At 37.1% G+C, this 22,067-nt stretch overlaps 1 protein-coding gene across 1 annotated transcript; it reads left to right on the forward strand.

The window, feature by feature from the left end:
- Nucleotides 1-1,911: 1,911 nt before the first annotated feature.
- Nucleotides 1,912-22,060, forward strand: LOC149734195 (laminin subunit gamma-1-like). The gene is made up of 27 exons (XM_089881761.1): nucleotides 1,912-2,356; nucleotides 5,390-5,544; nucleotides 5,650-5,796; nucleotides 6,624-6,754; nucleotides 6,933-7,099; nucleotides 8,785-8,973; nucleotides 9,557-9,674; nucleotides 10,112-10,216; nucleotides 10,776-10,912; nucleotides 11,705-11,824; nucleotides 12,440-12,627; nucleotides 13,079-13,229; nucleotides 13,572-13,793; nucleotides 14,152-14,346; nucleotides 14,858-15,091; nucleotides 15,262-15,348; nucleotides 15,682-15,888; nucleotides 16,233-16,568; nucleotides 16,814-17,016; nucleotides 17,414-17,658; nucleotides 18,004-18,208; nucleotides 18,456-18,557; nucleotides 18,923-19,037; nucleotides 19,383-19,582; nucleotides 19,910-20,068; nucleotides 20,382-20,481; nucleotides 20,685-22,060. The coding sequence occupies exons 1-27, from the start codon at nucleotides 1,981-1,983 to the stop codon at nucleotides 20,939-20,941; spliced, it is 4,851 nt and encodes a 1,616-aa protein (XP_089737887.1). The 5' UTR covers nucleotides 1,912-1,980; the 3' UTR covers nucleotides 20,942-22,060.
- The last annotated feature ends 7 nt before the right edge of the window (nucleotides 22,061-22,067 follow it).

Genomic DNA, 22,067 nt, shown 5'->3' on the forward strand with positions numbered 1-22,067 from the left:
TAGCAAATGGCCCGAGAACATAGAATGAAATGGCGTCCCGTTTTCCCCCACCCTACTATATAATAATTTTTAAAAGTAGTGGTATATTAACAGAGTGTAAAATATCGTATACAATGAACACGCACGACTTACCAAGTTCGCCATGAATTCGCGACGTAAGTATTCAAGAAAAAAAGTCGCTCCAGTTATTCATTCGTTAGTTGGCGTAAGAGAGGTAAATCTACTTTATTTCATTGTTCGTCTGGAACATCAGTTTGACATCCACGGCACAATTTTACTTCTCGCACAACACTGTGTACTGGTGTGCTTCGTCGCAGGACGTCACCCATATAAAACTTATACAAAATGCTGCTCTAACTCAGCTCTGAGCAGTTTAAGTTTTCTTGGCCAACGCATCTCGCTTTCATTAAAGTTTTGTAAAGTTAAAAGTGATATAGTAGAGCGGGGGAAGACGGGACACCGTTACCACATAATATCCAAATATTCTGATCATGTTTTAAACAAATAACAACGGTCTATGGAAGTCGTGACGATACGGTTTTACAATTCTTGAATGTTATTTGTTTAACTACCAAATAGGACAAGAAAATATAACAAAAAAAGATGTCCCATCTTTCCCCACCCTGCTATATCTGCTTTTTTACAAATTCGTGACAGGTTGACAGTGGGCGTAGGACTCCTATCGCATGAACATTTTATTCATGTCACTTTATATTAACTTTCCAATTGGAGAAATTGTACGCGCCTGGTGCCGGTCCATTGAAAAACTGTATATAAGTTCACGAAAATAAATTCGTTTTAATACTGTTATTTGACAATACAAAACGAAAACATTTTGTAAGAAAATATTATATAAAATAAAGAATGCTATTTTATTTCTAGTTTTATAGAATTTTAAAATATTTTAAGAATTTTAAAAATGTCGCAACGGTTGGAGTATTTTTGTTTACGTTGCAAAATTCTTGTTACTTTTCTAACCATAGTCAAGACAATGGTCATGTTTATAAAATATTTTGAGCTTGAAAATAACGTTAGACCATGAGAATAGGGATATGGTTTTCCAACGCTTTGTACCTTTTTTAATTAAAGTAAACAAAGAAATTTTTCATGATCCGGCAACCGTTTTAATTTTCGTATCTGGCCCAGATTGAGTAAACACCCAATTCACACTTCGGCTACAACTAACAAACTTTTCCTTGTGAACCATTCGCACATATTTTCAATTTAGACAAGAACGTCCGCATTCTCACATCGGTGCGAAGTTATAATGGCACAAAGACGCTATTGCTATTTAAACTTGATTAATTTTACGTGACTTTTCTCATTACGTGCACTTACGAAGTTAGGCGGCTTTGATCGAATGCTATATATCGTGTGGCGGGACTTAGTCTGGATATTTATGAATTAGTTTTGCCATTGCCGCTTAAAAGACAGTGGTTGGGCTTTGTTATATTTTTAACCTAAGCGATCCATTTTCGTCGTACCGCGCTAAAAACTGAACGCAAACCGTGACATCATTGCTAAGTGACTGCAAATATCTGGCGTGCTTTCGGACTGGTTGCTGGTTTCCTTAAACTCGTCTTTGTCGACGATGGAGCAAGAATTTTGCCCCGAAATGCGTCGGAGTAGCTAGCTAGAGAAGTGGAAGGCGAAGGTGCTGTCGGTCCCCGCAAAATACAAACATTCAACACTGTATGGGATAAAGAAAGAGAAAGGCCGGAAAGAGTTTTGCGAAAAAAGTGGGTCGCCTTTAAGAGCGAGGCTGAAAGGAAAAAAGAGTGTTGGATCGAGCGAAGCGGGCCTCTCTCGGCACTCCCAGTTCGGTACGTCCACATTCGTTCAACACAGCTGTAGTGTTTACATGTGATTTGCTAGCGTTCGGTATTTCATTGAGAGAATTAATCTTTACTATTTAGTTATCAATTGTTCGTCTCAGATGACGTATTAGCTTTATACACAGGCACAGTAGATAGTTACAGGATGACGTTTAGGCATCTGTTTCGAATGCTTGTAGCTGTGGCGTTTACAGCAATTGTAAACGGAAGAATGGATGAATGTCGTTTCGAATCGGGCCGGCCACGAAGGTGCCTTCCACCATTTGTGAATGCAGCTTTTGGCCGAACTGTTGTAGCGGACAATACGTGTGGTACACCAGCAGAGGAATATTGCCTCCAAACAGGCGTAACAGGGGTTACCAAATCCTGTCATATTTGTGACAGCAGCGATCCCGCAAGAAGACACGACGCTCAGTATTTGACGGACTTTAACAACGAAGACGTCAGTACATGGTGGCAATCAAACACAATGCTTCACGACGTACAGTACCCTACCATGGTCAATCTAACTCTAAACTTGAGTAAGTATTGATTGAATGAATGAATGAATTGAGTAATATGTGCGTATTACCCTACGGTAAATATCTGCGTATCAGTTAGCGATAAGCACGGGTTTCTAAATGGCCAAATCGTGACCGAGTGTTTCTTAGGAATTCGCGGAGACTTCCCGGATTTGATTATTGGTTTAAAATGTTATTGTACGTTATATTTCCGACTGTGAATTGCTGGCCTCGACCAAGCATGTGTTTGTGTTCCGTCTGCTATGTTATTACGTCAGGCGTAATTGTGTGTCGAAGACAGAGTGAACGAAAGTAGGTTTGTTGTTTTATCCCGCGGTGATTTGACCCCTCGCAAAACACCCGGCTTTGTTAATAGCTGTAGACTTCCAACAGACTTCCATGGTCTACTTCGCGCCCCTACCGAAGTGTAAATCGGTCGACCTACTTAAACGAATTGAATTCTATTCAGACGGCTCGCAATTTCAGCATGATGACGTAACACAACAGTCTATTGTCTATCGCGTAATCACGCCGAATTACAAGCGCAGGCGTGATACCCAGTGTAAGAAATCGACCAAAAAGCGGCGTGTTGCGAAAGCTTGTTGGCAAAATGTATAACTTCCTCCAGCGCAAGTATTGCCTTTAAAGTCTTGCTCTTATTGGGTAAATCTGGTTTTGGTTTTCCGCCTACGTATACGTTGTTCGTTTCGACGTCACAATAGTCCATTTGTTTTGTCATGCAGCAATGTTGCAAAGACGTTATCAACAAAAATGATCATTGTTGGTTATTGTAATATGTTTAGGTAAGACGGTGCATGTTTTGTTTTTATCTTGTTGATTGGCCTATTTGGTAGTAAACAAAGCATATTTTCAGAAATATATAATCGTAGCTTCACAACTCCATAAAAGAGCTTTGTTATTGTTATGCCAGGAAATATGGGATATTATGTGTTACGGGCATCCATCTTAGTCTATATACTATTATGTTCGATGGCCAGTAAGTCGCCGTATATACAGGAAAACCCGTCTGTGAAAGTGTTAGGAAACCGAAGTAACACACCGAACACTTTCAACGGACAATTGACCCTTATTTCGCCTCCAAAGGATTCGTTTGATAGGCCCTTCTAAAATAATGCGAACAACAAAGAAATAAAATTCGCATTTTTAAAACATGTTTGACACACTCTTCAAACGTGCGTGTAACTGCGCCTAAAATGGTTTAAATCCATGTTCACTTACGCGAACTTACAATTTTCGGCGCTAAGATATAATACTTAGCTATAATTAAAGTTTGTTTAGTTTTCGCCCATACAGTTATTAAGAGTAATTCTTTCCTATAAACGTAATGATTACTGTTACCCTATCATTACATGGATAATACTGCTGTTTTCATATATCGCTGGCTATTCGTCGTTTAAAAGAACAGCGACCATGGCGTCCGGTACGAACAGCTGGGAGTTGTTTAACACATTATGTCGTTGGCTACTTCCCACGCGATGTTAACCGCACTTCTCGGTCGTACAAAGTTATTCCCATGCCGATACAGAGTTATACGCAAACTTCTTGCCAAAATCGCTTGCAAATCGCAGTACATTATGTGTTAACGAGCGAGAGGTAAAGCGCAAATTATTCTCTATTATTCTACATGCAGAGTTTTCTCAATTGCAGTGCTGTTGCGCCGTGATAATCACTGTCTTTTGTTAAACTGACGGCACCATTGTTTTACTGCTAGCCACTTAACGCGGGTCTTTCATGTTCGCCGCGTCGTTGTCACCGACCTGCAAGCCACTAAAGCCGGATAATTATACGTTATGTCAAACAAATTGCTGTTAGATGGATTAAATAGGGGTCTACAATCCAGTTATTAACTACTGCATTTCGTTGAAACCAATTCAACGACTCGCTGTTGCGGTTGCCGTTCGAATGCTCCCATTGGAAATGAATATTCCTAAATTTCCATATTTCAAAATCCCTCTGCGGGGTTCAAATATTTCAACTTCAAAATAACACCAATACATTCGAGTCTGGAGAATTTAGCTTCGCTTTCCCGCACATATTTCAAACATAACGTATAACCTTGAGAAACGGTTAGACCTAAATTGGTTTAGTTTCTTATCTCTTTCGGTTTTACCTCTCTGTTTTTGCCCGTGACTGCTTTTTTGTTTGTATTACTTGACTGGTTATTAAGGAAGAGATAGTCCACCCTATTTCCTTGATTCGTGTCCGTGTCCAAGCGCTGGATTTCCCGTGTTTGGGCTGCACCTGAATATTAACTGCCATAATAACTACGTTAATCTCTATCTTGGAAATCGAGTACTTAGTTCGATAAAGGAAATGGTCTAGACTACAAATTTTCTTAAGCACAAAGGTTTAGGTATACTTGGTGTTCTGTTGTGTTTGATCTTAATTCGATTTGATTGGGCGCGTGTATTCTAAAGCTCTCGTATTGTGCGTATATGGTTCGCGGATTGAATTATCATGAACGTTCAATATTGTGCAACGCTCCGTTGGTTTTAAGTCATTTTCATCCATGCTTTTGTCCTCTAGTTAAGCCCTCTTTCTTGCCACTTAAAAAAGCTTTTGATTTTCCCGCTAATCGATGTTTGTTTTATGTGGGACGACCCACGCTTGTAATTATACCATCAATAAGCTTACATGACAACTTTTGTGGATTGGCATCATGTAGATATGTCTGGACTTGTGCCACCGGTGTCGTCGTTCACATCCTGCCGGGAAACTGCTTGCCGCGGTGGCTTCAGACGAACCGTTTCCTGTACTCTGCTCGCCCGACAACCGAATGTCTAGCCGTTCATTTAAAGAAACAAAACGTTTCTCCGTCGCGCCCACTCTAGCTAGTGCTTTGTACTCGGCATTCACCGAACGTACACGAAATCGCTTAGTTATTTCTCTCACCTTACTCAGGTGGTCACTTACGCTTGCGTACACCTTACGTTATGTTTAACGTAAAGAATTTACAAATCAAATAAACACCCAGAACTTGTACAAGTCTCACAGTAAGGTTACATAGTAACACGGGTATAACTTTTCTTACAGCCAAGGCCTTCGATATAACTTACGTTCGCTTGAAATTCCATACCTCAAGGCCCGAGAGTTTCGCAATTTACAAGAAGAAATGCGACAACTGCGACTGGCAACCACTGCAATATTACTCCGGCTCGTGTTTTACAACATACGGACTTGATAACAAGGTATGGTACAACAACAAACATTCTTTCATATGTGGTATGCTGGCTGCTGTATTTATTTTAAATTATCGCCTCTTTGATCTAAACGTGTCATGCTTTTGGTTAAAGGGCATCGTGACGGGGGATAACGAACAGAAAGCGCTGTGTACTGATGACTTCAGCGACATATCTCCACTGACTGGCGGTAACGTAGCCTTCAGTACACTAGAGAGCCGTCCAAGTGCGTACAACTTCGACAGGAGTCTTGTACTACAGGTGAGCTTGCTTGATGTGTGCAACCAATTCATTATCTCGGCATGCAGCTGTCGGCGTGTAAAGGTTAAGAGAACTAACATTCGCTTGCCACGTGACCTGGCAAGGCGCCAGCTAATCGCGTTTCGGTGATAGTGACGTCACAATACTTTTGTGTGATTGCTTTTACGGTTGTAAGAAATCGTATTTTGTACGAATCTAGTTATAATGACCTATAGCATACAGCCGTCGTTGGACAAAGCACGAGGCGTGTGTTGGTTTTATAGTAACGACCCACTTGCGCAAAATAGCCGGAAGTTAAGTTACAATCAAACCTATTTGCAGCTAACAATCGCCACTGGTTAGTTGAAGTGGTTTGCTCGCGTAGTGAGCGGCGGTCATAAAGTTATTTGAAGCTCTTAAAATAGTAAACCACGGTGGTAGCACCATAACTGCAGCAAGATAAACACTGAGCGCGATTCCTTTCCCTTAGTTATTGGTTTGCTCAAGAAGGAAACCATAACTCTTGATTGAAATGTCGGCCGTGCTGTATTTGTTCTTACATTGTTGCGTAATACGCCTGTATTGGATTACTGTAATTGCGCAGGTTGCAGCATTAAGTATGCGAGCCTCCAAACTTCCGTTCCATTCATGGTTTTGTGTTATGTCTACAAACAACTTTACATCCGATACAAGTTTGCGTTGCCTGCAGCGAAATTCAGCGAGATATTATCGAATACCGAAGACTGAATGGAGCTTTCAGTCGATACTGCTATTTAAATTCCTTGCCGTATAAAAGCCCAACTTCCTGCTTTTCTATGCGGCTGTATTCACACCAACGATTTCTACAGGACTGGGTGAAAGCGGTCGCTATTCGAATCACCTTGAACCGAATTAACACTTTTGGAGATGAAGTATTTAGAGACCCGAAGGTTTTAAAGTCATATTACTATGCTGTATCGGACTTATCTATCGGAGGAAGGTGTGTATACGTTTCTCTTCATACCCAATACGTTTCTCTTTATACCAATATGTCAATCTTTATACCTAATACATTTCTTATCTCATAGTGCGGTTTTAGGTCTGTTGTAATAAAGATAAATCGGTGCGAATACACGAGCGGAGAATTATGAAACCAAACCATAAATCTTACTCCGCAGGTGTGCGTGCAACGGACACGCTTCAGAATGCTACTTGAACGCAGAAGACGTACTGACGTGTCGATGTCAACATAATACAGCTGGGCGAGACTGTGAACGGTGTGCAGATATGTTTAATGATAGACCATGGGCAAGAGCAACGCGCGGAGACGCCGCAGAATGCAGAGGTAATATTATAATCACTTATAACGGCATTAGTAAATATTTTGAACATTTTTGAGCTTGTTGGTCAAATTGCTCAAACTTTTGCGGTTATATAATTTTGTAGGGTGGGGGAAAGATCGGACACCCTCCTATTCCTGTTTCTCGTCCCAATTGGTAGTAAACAAAAAACGTTTAAAGAGTTATAAACCGTATCCTTACGACTTTCATAGACTGGTATTAATTGTTCAAAACACGATCAGGATATTTGGATATTATATGCTAAAGGTGTCCCATCTTCTCCCACCCTACTATATTATAACGTCTTATAACAAATCAGTAAATATTTTGAACATTTTTTTTAATCGACCACATATGAAAAATGAACGTGTTGATCAAATTTCTAAGTTGTGGCGGTCATGCTTCATTTATCTTACCAGAGCTAAGTTTTGTTTTCAACCGCATGATAGTGCTTTGAGCTCTCGTACAGGTCTCAGTAAAGTGTTCTTAGAGGTCGTAGTTGAACCGTTTATATTTTGTGAACGGTCCACTGGTTAAATGTCTGTATGCTGTGATGTCATTTCCAACTATGTCTGAAAGCTCTATCCGCCCGGGGGTAATATATTCGAGGCGAAATTACTGAACTATCTTCGCCCGTAATAAGTTAGCGGTTTCCTCGCTAACCAGGCACCTTGGCTTTCATCTTACACACCACACCTAAAAATGCATAAGTTATAAATTAAACCTGTGATCATATAGCAGGGTGGGGGGAATAGGACACCTTCGACACATAATATCCAAATATCTTGATCGTGTTTTAAACAATAATGAACGGTCTACGTGAGCCGTAGGGATACGGTTTTATAAAAAAATGTTAAATGTTTGTATAGTACCAAATTGGAAGAGAAAATAGATTGAAATTGTGTCCTGTCTTCCCCCACCTTACTATATCAATGACAGCAATCGTTGGCAACGCGTGGCCAGGCCTTGCAAGCATCACTACTGTATAAACAACGATGCCTATGACATCAACAGTCGGTTCTAAAATACATCACACGCGTCCCAGGGGTCAATATCTTAGTTTCATTTCCTGACTAACGACTAGATCTCATTCATTCACTGGAATAAGTGGACTATAGTCATCGGTAGTTTACGTTAGAACTTGCTGTGGTCGAAACTACAAGATTAGAGCATCAAGTTGCAGTTATACCTGTTTCATATTCCGGTTTAAAAGTAAAGTTAGCCCAGCTCTAAAGTTTAGCAGTTTTAGCTTTTAGGTTGCTTTTACTCCTATGCGAATGGCTGTAAATAAAATTCTGGTTATAATTTTAATGTTTACACGTCCAAGCCATAGTTATCTTATGTGGAATGGAAGAGAATGGGCACGTAAGTTTGAATATTTTGTCGAATAGTACTGTGGGGTAAATTAGGATACCGGTAGCACCCATATCCCATATTTCCTGATCGTGGTTTTAACGATTAGCAATGTTTTATGGACTCGCGGGCCACGGTTATATAATTCTGCAGAACCAAATGGACAAGAAAAGAAAAAAAAACGTTTCCCAACTTACCTTACTTGCGCGTATATTCGCTGTCGTTTATATATTTTTGCGAAATATTTTTTAAAAAAACGTATATTTTTATCTTTAAGAAAAAAAAAATTAAAATAACGAATACTTTGGATGCGTTAAAACACACGTTTTCATTTCAGCTTGCGACTGTAACGGGCTGTCGGAGACTTGCTACTTCGATCCGGAACTTTACCGACAAACTGGTCACGGTGGTCACTGTACGGAATGCCGGGACAATACTTCTGGACCACACTGTGAGATCTGCCTGCCTTATCATTACAGAGATCCATTCAACAACCGATGTGTGCCTTGTCAATGCAACGAAATTGGTAAGTAGGACAAAGATTTATAAATCTATGTCAGGGAAAAGATCACCCGAAAAGAAATATGCACGGTAACTTGTAAGCAGCACGAGGTGTATGAAACAGAAATTCAGTTTAAATACCGCCAAGGATAAAAGTTACATTCATTCATATAATTTTTAAAGCAACACGAGGTGTATGGAGCAGAACACCCGTTTAAATAACGCGAGAATAAAGGCTACATTCATATAATTACTAGAACAACGACTTTCAAATCTGTAACAGGGGATTTAAAAAAGAGGCGTATGGAAATGACTTATCTAGAGCATTTTCTTGGATTTAAATACTGAATAAACGCCCGAAAAATACAATACTGTTTAAAATTTGTGTCATTTTAAAAATCGCGGTAAAATAGTTTGTAATTTTTATGCATAACATTAAATATAAATTCGCGCAATATCGGTCATCACCTGTAAGTAGAATTAAAATCCACCTGTGTTTTTATTCTGCTGGGATTCCTAACTAAAATTACCAACTGTTTATACATTTAGGCCCCTATAACTCGGAGTTTTAACTCAAATTTACTAACTGTCGTATTTTACTTTTTTAGGTTCCACAAGTCAACAGTGCGATGTCAGTGGTCAGTGCGCATGCAAGCCCGGTGTCGGTGGCGCCTCTTGTGGCCAATGCATGAACGGATTTTTTGGTTTAAGTGAAGCTGGTTGCAGGTAGGTTCATGGTGGTGGATATTAAACTAAAATCCGTGCCCATTTATTGGGCGGAAATGACGTCAAAGTTGGCCGCGAACGTCTATTGCCTTCTTGCATATTGTAGGGTGGGGTAAGATGGGATACCTTTAGCACATAATATCCAAACATCCTGATCGTGTTTTAAACAATTAACAATGGTCAATGGGAGTCGTGAGGATACGGTTTTATAATTCTTTGAATGTTCTTTGTTTACTACCAAATGAGACGAGAAAATAGAGCTCAAATGTGTCCCATCTTCCCTACCCTACTGTATTAGTTTATTTTAAAAGATTTTAATAATACTTTTTTACTTTAAAAGTAGATTTTTGTTTAAAGAGTGATAAAAATATGACGGCCTTTGGTTTATTATGGTTGTTAAACTTTTGTCAAATATTAAATCCCGTCTCTTGTTACAGCGCGTGTCGTTGTTCTATTGCTGGTAGCGCAGAAGGCAGTGTTTGCGATGCTGAAACTGGATCGTGTGTTTGTAAATTAAACGTCGAGGGAAACAATTGCGATAGGTAAGTTAAATACATATATAGTGCTGTGGAGTAAGATGGGTTACCATTAAAAGTTTAATTCTGTATTTTCTGATCGCGTTTTTGATGGTTGATAACAGAATTTTATAGTCGTGTTGCTACGGTTATATTTTTGCGTAAATGTTCTTTGTTTGCTACCAAATGGATGTGGAACCGTTAGCACTTAAATCCTATATTTTCTGATCGTGTTTTTGATTGTTAACTTTTAGAGTCGTGGGGCTAAGGTTATATTATTGCGTAAATATTACTTGTTTGCTACTAAATAGGACGAGAAAAGATAATGAAAACATAAACCTTACCCCACCCTTCTGCAGCTTACAATGTGTTTAAAGTTATAAACCATAAAAAAAATATAGCGGCCACCAATACGTTGCGCAAATTCACAGTTAAACAATCAACCGCAAAGTAGCATACGCGGCAACTCTAACTCGGGCACAAGGTGTATGAAACAGAACATCCGTGTAACGACGGACATTGTCCTGCCACGCGAAGATAAACAAGTTACATTCATTTATTTAACCATTTTTTGATTTATTTACAGATGTAAACCTGGATCTATGAATTTACAAGCATCCAACCCGTTCGGATGTACATCTTGCTTCTGTTACGGCCATTCTTCTGTATGTGAGGTGTCGAACCATTACACCGTCAAATACATAGCCAGCGATTTCACAATCGGTAAGTCATTCAAGACGCGCCCACGTATTTTAACTAAATTTGTTTTATTTCGTAACGCAGACGAATTAGTAAGCCTCGTTTTATCAAGCGAAAGACGTCTGTCTGTGATGTAATAATCGGCATGAGTAAAACAGTAAAGAGAACAATCATTATTATTACGTCATTTCGCACGTAAACGTCAGTCAATTTTTCGCGAATGGTAATTTAAATATGCGACGGCCTTTTTAAATATATTTTCGTCAGTATATTTTTTTAAAGTTTATTTTGTCCGACGGAAAATTGAACGTGATATTTTCTTAGCCAAAAATGTTTTACCGAAATTGTAGTTAAACTTGACTTTAGTTGAGACATTCTTTTTAGCGTTTTAGTAAGACCTGTCTCCATTTCTAGTGCCTTAGTTTTCCGATGTATGCATAATACGTTAGAGTATACCTTAGCTTAAATTAATGAAACGAATTAAAACGTATGTATTTCTTGCCCAAGGACACGTCCACTGCTACTGTTGTGGGCGAGTGTGTCCTTGGGCAAGACACTTGACGGCAATTACTCCAACCCAGTGGTCACTAATGGGTCGTCTAAATTGTCAGCCATTCAGACAAAACATACCCACGAAGTATAAAGTAACATACATGGTAACTCTAAAGCGGGCGCGAGGTGTTTCAAACAGAACTTTCGTTTTATAACGAGTATTGCTTTTCCCTTTTAATTGTTTGAAACACTATCAGGATATTTAGATATTATGTGCTAAAGGTGTCCCATCTTTCCCCACAGTACTATGTTAATACATTACAGGTACCGATGGCTGGGAAGGAAAAGATTTTTATGCAAATCCATCACCTGTTACCAAGAGAAATAATGCCATAGCAATGCTACAACCTGATCCATATTATATGTCCTATTTTGTTGCACCAGGTACCCCTAAAGTTTTTAAAAAATTTATCTTTTTGCATCAATTAGATTAAAATGCACTTTTTAATTTAAATTATTTTTTTATTTAAACAATTATAAAACATTTTTTTTAAATGGTACTTGGCTTAGTTATCTTTAATAAAGATATTATGTCATATATTTTTAAATTTAACAATTTTGATATATTTTTATCCTTGGCATGTTTAAACGACTATTGTTTTGCTGTTAATTCTAGTTTGTTTATGGCTTTTATAATAGTTCATATATACATATTCTTTATCATATTTGAAAACATAAGTAAGCGTGCACGAGATGTATGAAACAGAACACCTGTGTTTTAACGACTGTTATTGCCCCACCACACGAGGATTAACCAAGTAGCGTTTATTCGTTTTTCGCTTTGGAAAACCTTTTTAAATCGTTATCGTTTTTCGAAAACATTTTGGAAAAAAAATTACCCAATATTAAACTTTTTAAATACAGCCAAGTACCACAAAGGGTATACACAAAGGTTATAAAAAAATTCAAGGTTTTAAAAAAACATTTTTTATCATTATGGGTTTTCGATTTTATTTTTCAAAAATATTACATAATAGATAAATTAATTATTAAATACAGCCAAGTACTTGGGGGAGCAGAGGTTCAGTTACAACCAAATGCTGGAGTTTGATTTGGTTCTTGAGGAACAACCATTCGACTTGGACATTGGGAGTGGTGATGATTCAAGACCTGCTGCTCTTGCTAGTCGAGAAGATTTGGTTCTTGAAGGTGCTGGATTCCGTGTGGTTGCAAGTATTACAGACCAGGTAAAGGGTTGTTTATACATTCGTTCATTTCATCATATATAAAAGTATTATAAAAAAAAATTTTGCTTTGATTTGACAAAAAAATTTGGATACATTTTTGACATAAATTAAAAAAAAAATTATAAAAATTTTGACCAATTTTTTACTTGTTGCACAGTGGTTAATGCACCTGCCTTTAACCAGAGGTTACAGGTTCAGAGGTTGTTGCTGCTATTACTATTACGAGGCGTATAAAACAGAACACCCATGTTATAATAACTGTTGTTGCCCGCTACGTGAGGATAAAACCTGTAACATTCATTCATTCAATTCTCAAGTGTAAACTTAGAGAGGTTATAAACTAACAGTGTGTGTTGCACCATAAGACAACTGCTTTATAAATCCAATTTGTCACTTGAGCAAAAAGATACAAATGATAAAATGTTGTTTTACAGTTTTTTTTTAATTGCAGGGTAACCCACTACCAACTTCAACAAGACAAACTTATCAATTCCGTCTTCATGAAGCTGCAGGTTTTCATCCACAAATTTCCGCGTTGGATTTCCAGAAAATGCTCAACCAACTTACAAGCATCAACATTCGTTCTACATATGGCAGAGGATGTAAGTGTAGTTTTATTTGATACTTTTACTCAAGTAGTTTTGACCATTTTTTGATACTTTTACTCAAGTAGGTAACGACTGTTTTAATTAATCTGATCTACGTTACTGAATTTGAAAATGTAATTTTGATATTGTTAATGATATTGTGTTTAATCCTGCTACTATTGTGGGCATATGCGTTTAAAAAAAAAACAATAGAAAAATCAATCACCTGCAAGTCACACTGTAGGAGGGAATAAATAATTGCGAATTAAAAATAAACAATCACCTAAAAGCCACCTGCGATTAGAAAATACCTTAAGTAATTAAGCGTGACTTAATTATTTGTTGTATATTTTTTAGTGAATGCTTATTTGGATAATGTGCGTCTGACGAGCGCGGAGAGAGACGGAAACGGTCCACCAGCGGATTGGGTTGAGAGTTGTGAAGCAGTTGGATACGTTGGACAATTTACAGAAAGTTGTGATATTGGTTACACTCGTGACCCCAGCAATGGCGGAGAATATGACGCATGTGTTCCGTGTAACTGCCATGGCCATTCTCAAACCTGCGACCCAACAACAGGTAAAGAAAATGAATACAAATTGCAAATTTTGTTTTTTTTCTATATATGTATATATATATATATATATATATTGTCAATGTATAAATAATGTGTAAATAAATATAAACTGCAAACATTTTCAACATTTTTTTTCATAGAGGGTATACTATTCGTTTACAAGTGTTTGTAAGTTTTTTACAGGTGTTTGTAAACAGTATATTTGTTTATCATTAATGTATGGATACCTGCACATTTTTGCTTCAAGAATATAAACTGCAAAATTTTTCATTTTTGTTAAAATTTTCTCAGTATATATTTCTTTAGTAATTGAATGCAATTGACATAGTCTATTGGTAAAGCGGAAGTATTCAATTACAGGTGTTTGTGAGTGCGAGCACAACACAATGGGAACGCATTGCGAACTCTGTGCTGATGGTTTCTACTTCAGTGGTGATGAATCGCGCAGAGGAACACCACAAGAATGCCAGCCATGCCCATGCCCCGTAGGATCAGCTTGCGCAATGCTGGATGATGGTGATGTTGTGTGCACGAGTTGCCCACCTGGACATGCAGGTATGTTGGTGCAATTTTTAGTTTTATAAACTTTTTTACAAAATAAATGTATTAGGAATTTACTAAAATAAAAAATATTAATCTTTTTGCAAAAAGATATTAGGCGTTACTTATTTCATTGGTAGTTAAAACTATACACTACGTAAATTATTACATTGTGGTCAAAACTATATATTAGCACAAATTATGCATTGGTGGTTAAAGCTATATATTAGCGAGAATTAATTAAAATTGTTCACAAAATCTATCTTTCACACATGTTTATGTAGGCCTATAATAAAAGGTTATAATAGCATTAAAAATATTCCTTAAGCATTTTTAAGAAACATTTAAAACTAAAAGACAGGACAGTTACCTACAAAGTTTTGTAGCGACAAAACAACAGTTGTTAAAACAGGATTACAGTTAAAAACTTATTTAAATTTAATTGGAAAAACAAGCGTTATCGCTACACCTAATTAATAAACATCAAGATTCCAATTCCAACATATACTAACTTTTGTTGTTTTAGGCAAACAGTGTGAGCTCTGCATGGATGGCTGGTTCGGGGATCCGCGTGGATCAGGTCCTTGTCAACGCTGTATGTGCAACGGGAATATTGATGAAAACGCCGTCATGAATTGTAATCGAACGACAGGAGAGTGCCTTAAATGTATTCACAACACAACTGGATTTTATTGTGATGCATGTCTGCCTGGCTATTTCGGAAAACCAGTCACTAATGTACCTGAAGAAAGATGCATGAGTAAGTTTTTTTTGTATTTGACATTTTAAAAATGTTAGCTTTATTTCACATTTTTTTGTTTTTATATTTAGCCTTTTTACAAATTTAAAAATATAGCTCTAATTTCACATTTTGTTTTTGGTGTTTTTTTCTTAAATGTGCATTTTACAAATGTTGCTTTATTTTTACAGTTTGCGAATGTGACCATTTGGGAAGCAGACACATGTCTGAATGTAATGCAAGAACCGGGCAATGCAATTGCTTGCCTAATGTAGAAGGTAAGTGTTCAAAACTTGATTAATAATGGAACAAACAAAGTTATAGTACTTTAGGGTAACATTGGACACTGTTAGCACCTAAAGCCCATATTTCCCGATCTGGTTTTAAACAATTGACATTCTTTTTTATGTCATGAGGCATTTTCAAGTCATGAGGCAATATATAATTCTGCAAATATTTTTTCATTAACACCAAATGGGATGAAAAAAGAGAACAAAAATGTTTCATTTACTTCAACTTATTATATGATACCATGTCCCATGTTACCCAACCTATTTTGTGGTAACATGTCCCATCTTACCCCAACCTACTTTAATATAATAATATCCCAGGTCGCTCCTGCAACCAGTGCAGAAGTGGGTATTGGAATCTTCAAAGTGGAAATGGTTGCGATGCATGCGGCTGCCATTCTATTGGATCAAGCACGGGCGAATGCCATCAAGAAACTGGACAGTGTGCGTGCTTACCTGGAGTTGGAGGACAAAGATGTGACCAATGCATGCCCAACTATTATGGGCTCTCTAGACAAGGATGTTCTGGTATGTACTTGTTCATTTACAATGTTCATTACTTAGATGTGGCATAGTGGTTAGCCCGCCTGAACCAGAGGTTTGGGGTCAAGACTTGGCGCTACTATTATTGTGGCCGTGCAAGACAATTAACAATAATTGCTCTAATTCTGTGGTCTCCTATAGATAGTCTAAATTGTCAGCCATATACTAAAAAAATCAAAAAGTATTATCAAATATTCACCCACAAAGTTGCATATGTGGTAACTCATAAGCGGCTACGAAGTTTATGGAACATAACAACAACTCTCGATGCCCCACCATGTTAAGATAAAACAAGTTTCGTTTATTCATAATCATTTGTTTTCCCACAGAGTGCAACTGCAACCCAGATGGTAGTGTCAGCCTTCAATGTGCTGATGACGGCCGTTGTTTGTGTAAAGATGGTGTTCTTGGAGTTAAATGCAACCAATGTCAAGAGAATTATTATGATATTGCCAATGGATGTATTGAATGCTCTGCATGCTATGGCCTGGTACAAGATGCTGTACAAATACACAGAAGGGAGTTGGGGAAATTGGAAAGCATGACTTCTAACATCGGAAACCACACCAATAAAGATGCGCAAGGGAATGAAGATTTTGAAATGGCTCTTGCCCACCTTAATCAAACAGTTCACCAGTTACACGATCAAGCTCAACAAAATGCAGGTAACTAGTAATGAACCAAGATTTGGTACTGAACAATGCTTTATACCAAAAATGAAGTCTGTAAAAATAAAAGTAGGTTACAATACCACTAAACCACCAAAAACCAAATTAAAATTTAATTGTTAGCCATACACTTCAAAACAATTTCTGAAATGGCCAAAAATTAAAACAAGTTCTGTATGTGAGAACTTAAAAGTTACATTTATGCATATTTGGCCAACTTTCTGAATCTCGCGTTTTATTAGAACACCAAGCTGCGCTCCAAGACATGATCGACCAAGTGAACTCTCAGTTGGAGCAGCTGTACATGAAACTTGCTGTGATTGAAAACAGTGTGGAAACTTGTGCTGCGACTGTTAAACAAGCCGATGATAAAAATGCTGCAAGTAAAAATGATACTTTAGGAATTGCAGTGGCACTTCAATCTGCCCAGGATAAATTGGATCAAGTAAGATGTTTTAGAATTTGCCAGATATATGAAATACATCTGTGTTATAATGTCTTTTTTGCCCTGCCATGCAAGGATATTTTAGTTACTCCGTGACTTTTTATTCCACGCATAATGTAAATAATCTTTTAGCAGTTTTACTGGTATAAAAAGTGGCGTATTTCCGTCATTTACTCTGCCATCCGGCAAAACTTCACCAGGAAATGTGGACCTTTGTTAAGATGAAACCTTGGAAATACACTACGTTTTATACCAGATGAGCCACTAAAAAATTGTTTAACTTATTTGCGTACATTTAAACTTTGGAAATACACTATGATTTATACAAGATTTGCCTCTAAAAGATTATTTAAATTATCTATATTCATTCAAATTTTTAAATGATTATTTCTAACAGGCCATGGATGACTTGATCGCATCAAGAATGATTGCTGAAGACAGTTTGAGTAAAGAAGACAACATGAGTCGTATTGCAAAGGAAGCCGAGGCATTGGCCAACCAACATGTAATAGATAGCCAAGCAGTTGTGGACACAGCACAAGAAGCATTTGACACCTCACGTCGTGCACAAGATGCAGTACAAGAAGCGATCGATTTGTTGGAAACATTAATGTCAACATTGGATGATATGATTGATTCTGAGTAAGTAACTTTTTTGGTTTAAATTTTTACCCATTTATTTTCCTGGTGTTGTAGTTTGTTAGGCAGTTATGTTGTAACTAAAAAATACTGGGTTAGTATTTGAACGTGCACCCATTGTGGTCATATGTGTCTTTAGAAAGATATTTGGCGTTTATTGCTTCAACCCAGTGGTCAAATATGAGTTGTCCAAAATGTCAGTTATACAGAAAAAAATAAAAATCACCCATGAAAATACAAAACTCATAAACGGGCACACGGTGCATAAAATAAGACACCAATATTATAACGGCCTTCATGGCTCTACCATGTAAGGATAATTTCTCATTTGTTCTTTTCTTTTTTTAGGAACAAGATACCAGGTGCCCGCGTTACAAGAAATGATTTGATTGCGCAATCAGACAGATTGAAGAGTAATGCTGAAGCTGCAAAGAATGAATCGACTGATCTTTTTACTGATGCTGAAAAACTTGTTGTGCCAGTTGTAGACACTGATGATATGATCTCAAGATCACAAACTATAAGAACTGAAGCACAAGATTTAATTCCCCAGGTTTGTATTAGTTTAGAACTATTTTCAAGGACAAGTTTATTAAATATTCCAAGCCACTAAACCCTATTTACAATCTGACTTTATAATTACCAATTTTTTGAATTGAATTGCAGATGGTTTTAGTTTTTGTTAAGTGTATTTCCTATTTCGTATAAATTTAAAAAAATTTTGTTTGTTTTTGTTTTGTTTTTCGTATACTTTTTTGAAATTTTAATACAGTAAGTTTAATTTTTATTGTATTTTTTAGATTAACCAACTTGAGATGGAATACAACAACAACTATGGTACCCTTGTTTCTGACAAACACAGGGCTCGAGAACTGCTCAGTGTCACAGATGCTTTGCAAGATGTATGTATAGATTTATATTAAATAAGTTCTGTTGACTTTAACTAAAGCGTGTGTTGATTTATCGACTTTTCCTTTTTCTATATAACTGCAAATTGTTTTGCTGTAACTGAAGGAATAAAATAAGAGTTTGTTTAGAGCAAGGCTTCCAAATGTTTTGGTTTGTGGCCCCTTTTAATTTTTAAAATTTTCCACAACCCTTTGCAGTTATTATATGAAGTACTTTGTGTAAAATTGTTATACTCTCGGAGACCTATAAATTTTCCTGGTATATATGTATATATTGTATAACGTATGTGTAATGACTTGAAGCCCTGGTGTATAAGAATATGTTTTGAAACATGTATGTAATTAGTTTGTTTCTTCAGAGTGCTGACATGATGTTGGCTCAAGTACACAGTTCATACCAAGATGCTTTGGAAGCAGTAGAAAGTGGGAATGCTACTTACCACTCTGTGCTAAATACAAAGAAATCGTTGGAAAGTACGGTGGCTTGTTGTTTTTTTGTTTAGTATTGATTTTGCTTTTTGTTAAGTTAAACCAACTTCCCTTTAATTTAGGGTACTAATGTTCATGGCTTTTTTTTGTTGTTGTTTGTGGTAATTTATACTTGTATCCAATAAAAAGAGATTTTTTATGTTGGTCATAACGACTGTCCTTTGATCTCTATTTCCTATCCAATTTAGATTAGTATTCACACCTTCAGTGTTGTAAATAAAGTATATTACTTAATATATCTCTTTATCTAATTTTTACTGTTTTTTTTTTAATGTTATTTCTTGTATCTCTTTATGTGTCGTTTTTAGTGTATCTTTTGTATTTTTTTAGGCTTTGACGAAGAAATTAACATGAACCGAGAAAAGGCAAGAATAGAACTGAACAAAACAGATTCAATTCAAGCTAAAATTGATTTGGCAAATGAGAAAACTAATGGTGCAAAAGCTGCGCTGGGAACCGCCCGTTCAATCGCCGTACAAGCGAGTGATAAGGCCCAACAAGCTCTAGATATTGCTGGCAATATTCAAATCGTACGTATTATTTAATAATGTATAGTAGAAATATGTAGAAAATGGGTAACCTGTATATACGTCGATTTTCGTTGTGTTTTTTGTATAGTAGGGTGTGGTAAGATAGAAGATTTTTTTCATTCTATTTTCTAGTCCCATTTGGTAGTAAACCAAGAATATTTACAGAAGTAGTTAACCGCATCCTTACGACTCTAAAAAGAGTGCTGTTATTTGTTAAAAACACGATCAGGAAACTTGAGATTTAGGCGCTAGCGGTATCCCATCCTATCCTAAAGTACGAGAAGTTTTTGATTTTATTTGTAGGTTAATTATTATTTTTTTCCCCAGAGCGCACAAGAAATCCGAACAGATGCTGAAAACAGCCACGACAGGGCTGCAGTGATCAGTTCGTCTGTTGAAAATCTATCCGACAGATTGGCATCAACTGATCTCAAGTTATCAAACGCTGAAAACCAAGCTCAAACCGATCAGACCAACGTGAACGCGGTAATTACTCCTTAGTATACACTCTTGCAGCAAGAGTCTTGCTGTCATACATATTTTATTTTCGCTCTTCTGGTAAGATTTTTTCTGACCAACGATGTCCTATTCAGATCGTCTTCACTCAATAAAAATATGACACTCAATAAAACAAGATGGCATTCAATAATTGTCCCAAAAAATGAACCCCCACATTTACATACGCGGTAACCCACAAGCGGCCACAATGTGTATGAAACAGAACACCCGTGTTATAAGGACCGCCGTTTTTCTGCCACCCGAAATAAATAATCGGCATTTAAATATTTTTCCCCTATAGGCCACTCGTGCAGCTGGTAGTGCCGGTAAAAAGGCAACTGAAAGCAAGAAGAGAGTAAACTCTGTTTTATCTCAACTGGAAAATCTTCTGGATAGATTAAGTAAGTACAACTTGCAACGTAACAGTGTAAAATATGATTATTTTATATGGGTAAATTTTATACTTTTTTTATTTCAATAGATTTTTTTTAGTTAAATGTAAGTATGTTTTTAACTGTAAGCTTGTTTTAACAGCTGTTGCCTTCTAATTTTTTGCTACCTTAATCGAAGAGACAAATAACGTTATTATTAATATTTTCCGCAGACGCTATGGTGGACGTTAACGATACAGAAATCGCCCAATTGGAGCAACAATACGAAGAGTTAAAGAACCAAGTGGACAGCATGAACCTTCCAAATACGATATCTGCCTTCAACGCTGAAGTGAATCGACACCAACGCACTTTGGACGCATATGACGAAGAGATCGTCAAACTAGAAGCAGATGTTCAGAATTTGCGGGAAATCAACGCTTCTATTCCGGAGACTTGCTCGTCTAACAAGAAAGTTGAGCAGCCGTAAACCGGCGAACTCACACACGCCATAAGTGCTGCCCCATATTAACTCCGTTATCACAGCTTTCTACACAATATGCATTGATCATGATGTGTGGGACAAAGTATTTAAATATTATTTCCTTTTAACACGGTTTTGGACAAATTGAACTTTCTCGTCTCGCGTCACCAATCTCATGAATGCGTCGTGACGTCATGAGTCACATGATTCTTTGTCACGTGATGCAAGGGATCTGCGACTCAAACCGGGGCAAATGCATATTGTTACTATTTTATTTTTTTAGTCGAATTCTATTAACCGTTTGATATTCGATTGCAGCATATTATTATAATTATTGTTATATTTTAAAAACCGTCCAAAGCCGGAGGGTAGGCGGGTCAATATTAAAGGAACGTCGATTTTAGCGACCCATATGATTTGATTTTAACCACGGGCCTGCCGTGCTACCTCAATTGCAGGAGTGAGCAGCTTTTGGAATATTTTCACCACAAGTCTCCGCTGTAACTTATTATGTACATACTGTGTGGTCAGTGTTTCGCACACTTGTTACGGCAAGTCTCACGCCACTTTCTCATACTTGGTTATGCAGCATACCTGTAAGCCTTACACCAACCCTGCCTTAATATACAGCATACGAATGGATGGACCCGCACCCTTTGAATGTGGGTCACCGTCGCTTTTATTGACAGTAGTCATTGTGACGTTTGCATGAGCAAATGTTACGTCATAATCTCACCATTTCTGCATTGCCTCACGAAAATCAAGAATTTCTAAAAGATTTGTCAAGACAATCGTAGCAAAACTAATTTGTTTAAAATTTTGAGCAACCATTTCACAAATTGCAAGCTTCTTTTTAACAACTTTTCATCTTCGCTTTTCTTATTTTCAACTTTTCATTCGCGAATTTCTTTTGTCACGTGTTTGCTAACCACAAATGAAGCATTCGTCACGCATGAATTTCATTGCATTTGTCAAATGAAACAATTGTTACATCACTATCGTGTATCAATTGTTTATTGTACCATTTTGCTGAACACGAAAGTATTGAAAGTTTTCAATCCACCGGTCTAGTAACATAGCGTGTACCATTCTTTCGATAAATATAATCAACAAGGAAAAAGAAAACTTGTAT

This window comes from Ciona robusta, chromosome 7 (genome assembly GCF_009617815.1).
Source record: "Ciona robusta chromosome 7, ASM961781v2".
Classification (NCBI taxonomy): domain Eukaryota; kingdom Metazoa; phylum Chordata; class Ascidiacea; order Phlebobranchia; family Cionidae; genus Ciona; species Ciona robusta.

Excerpts from the sequence above, each read along its gene's own strand:
- LOC149734195 (XM_089881761.1), top strand. The coding sequence starts at position 1,981 with ATGACGTTTAGGCATCTGTTTCGAATGCTTGTAGCTGTGGCGTTTACA. Across the intron at positions 10,217-10,775 it reads GAGGGAAACAATTGCGATAG|ATGTAAACCTGGATCTATGA; the intron begins GTAAGTTAAATA and ends ATTTATTTACAG. Across the intron at positions 20,482-20,684 it reads AAATCTTCTGGATAGATTAA|ACGCTATGGTGGACGTTAAC; the intron begins GTAAGTACAACT and ends TATTTTCCGCAG.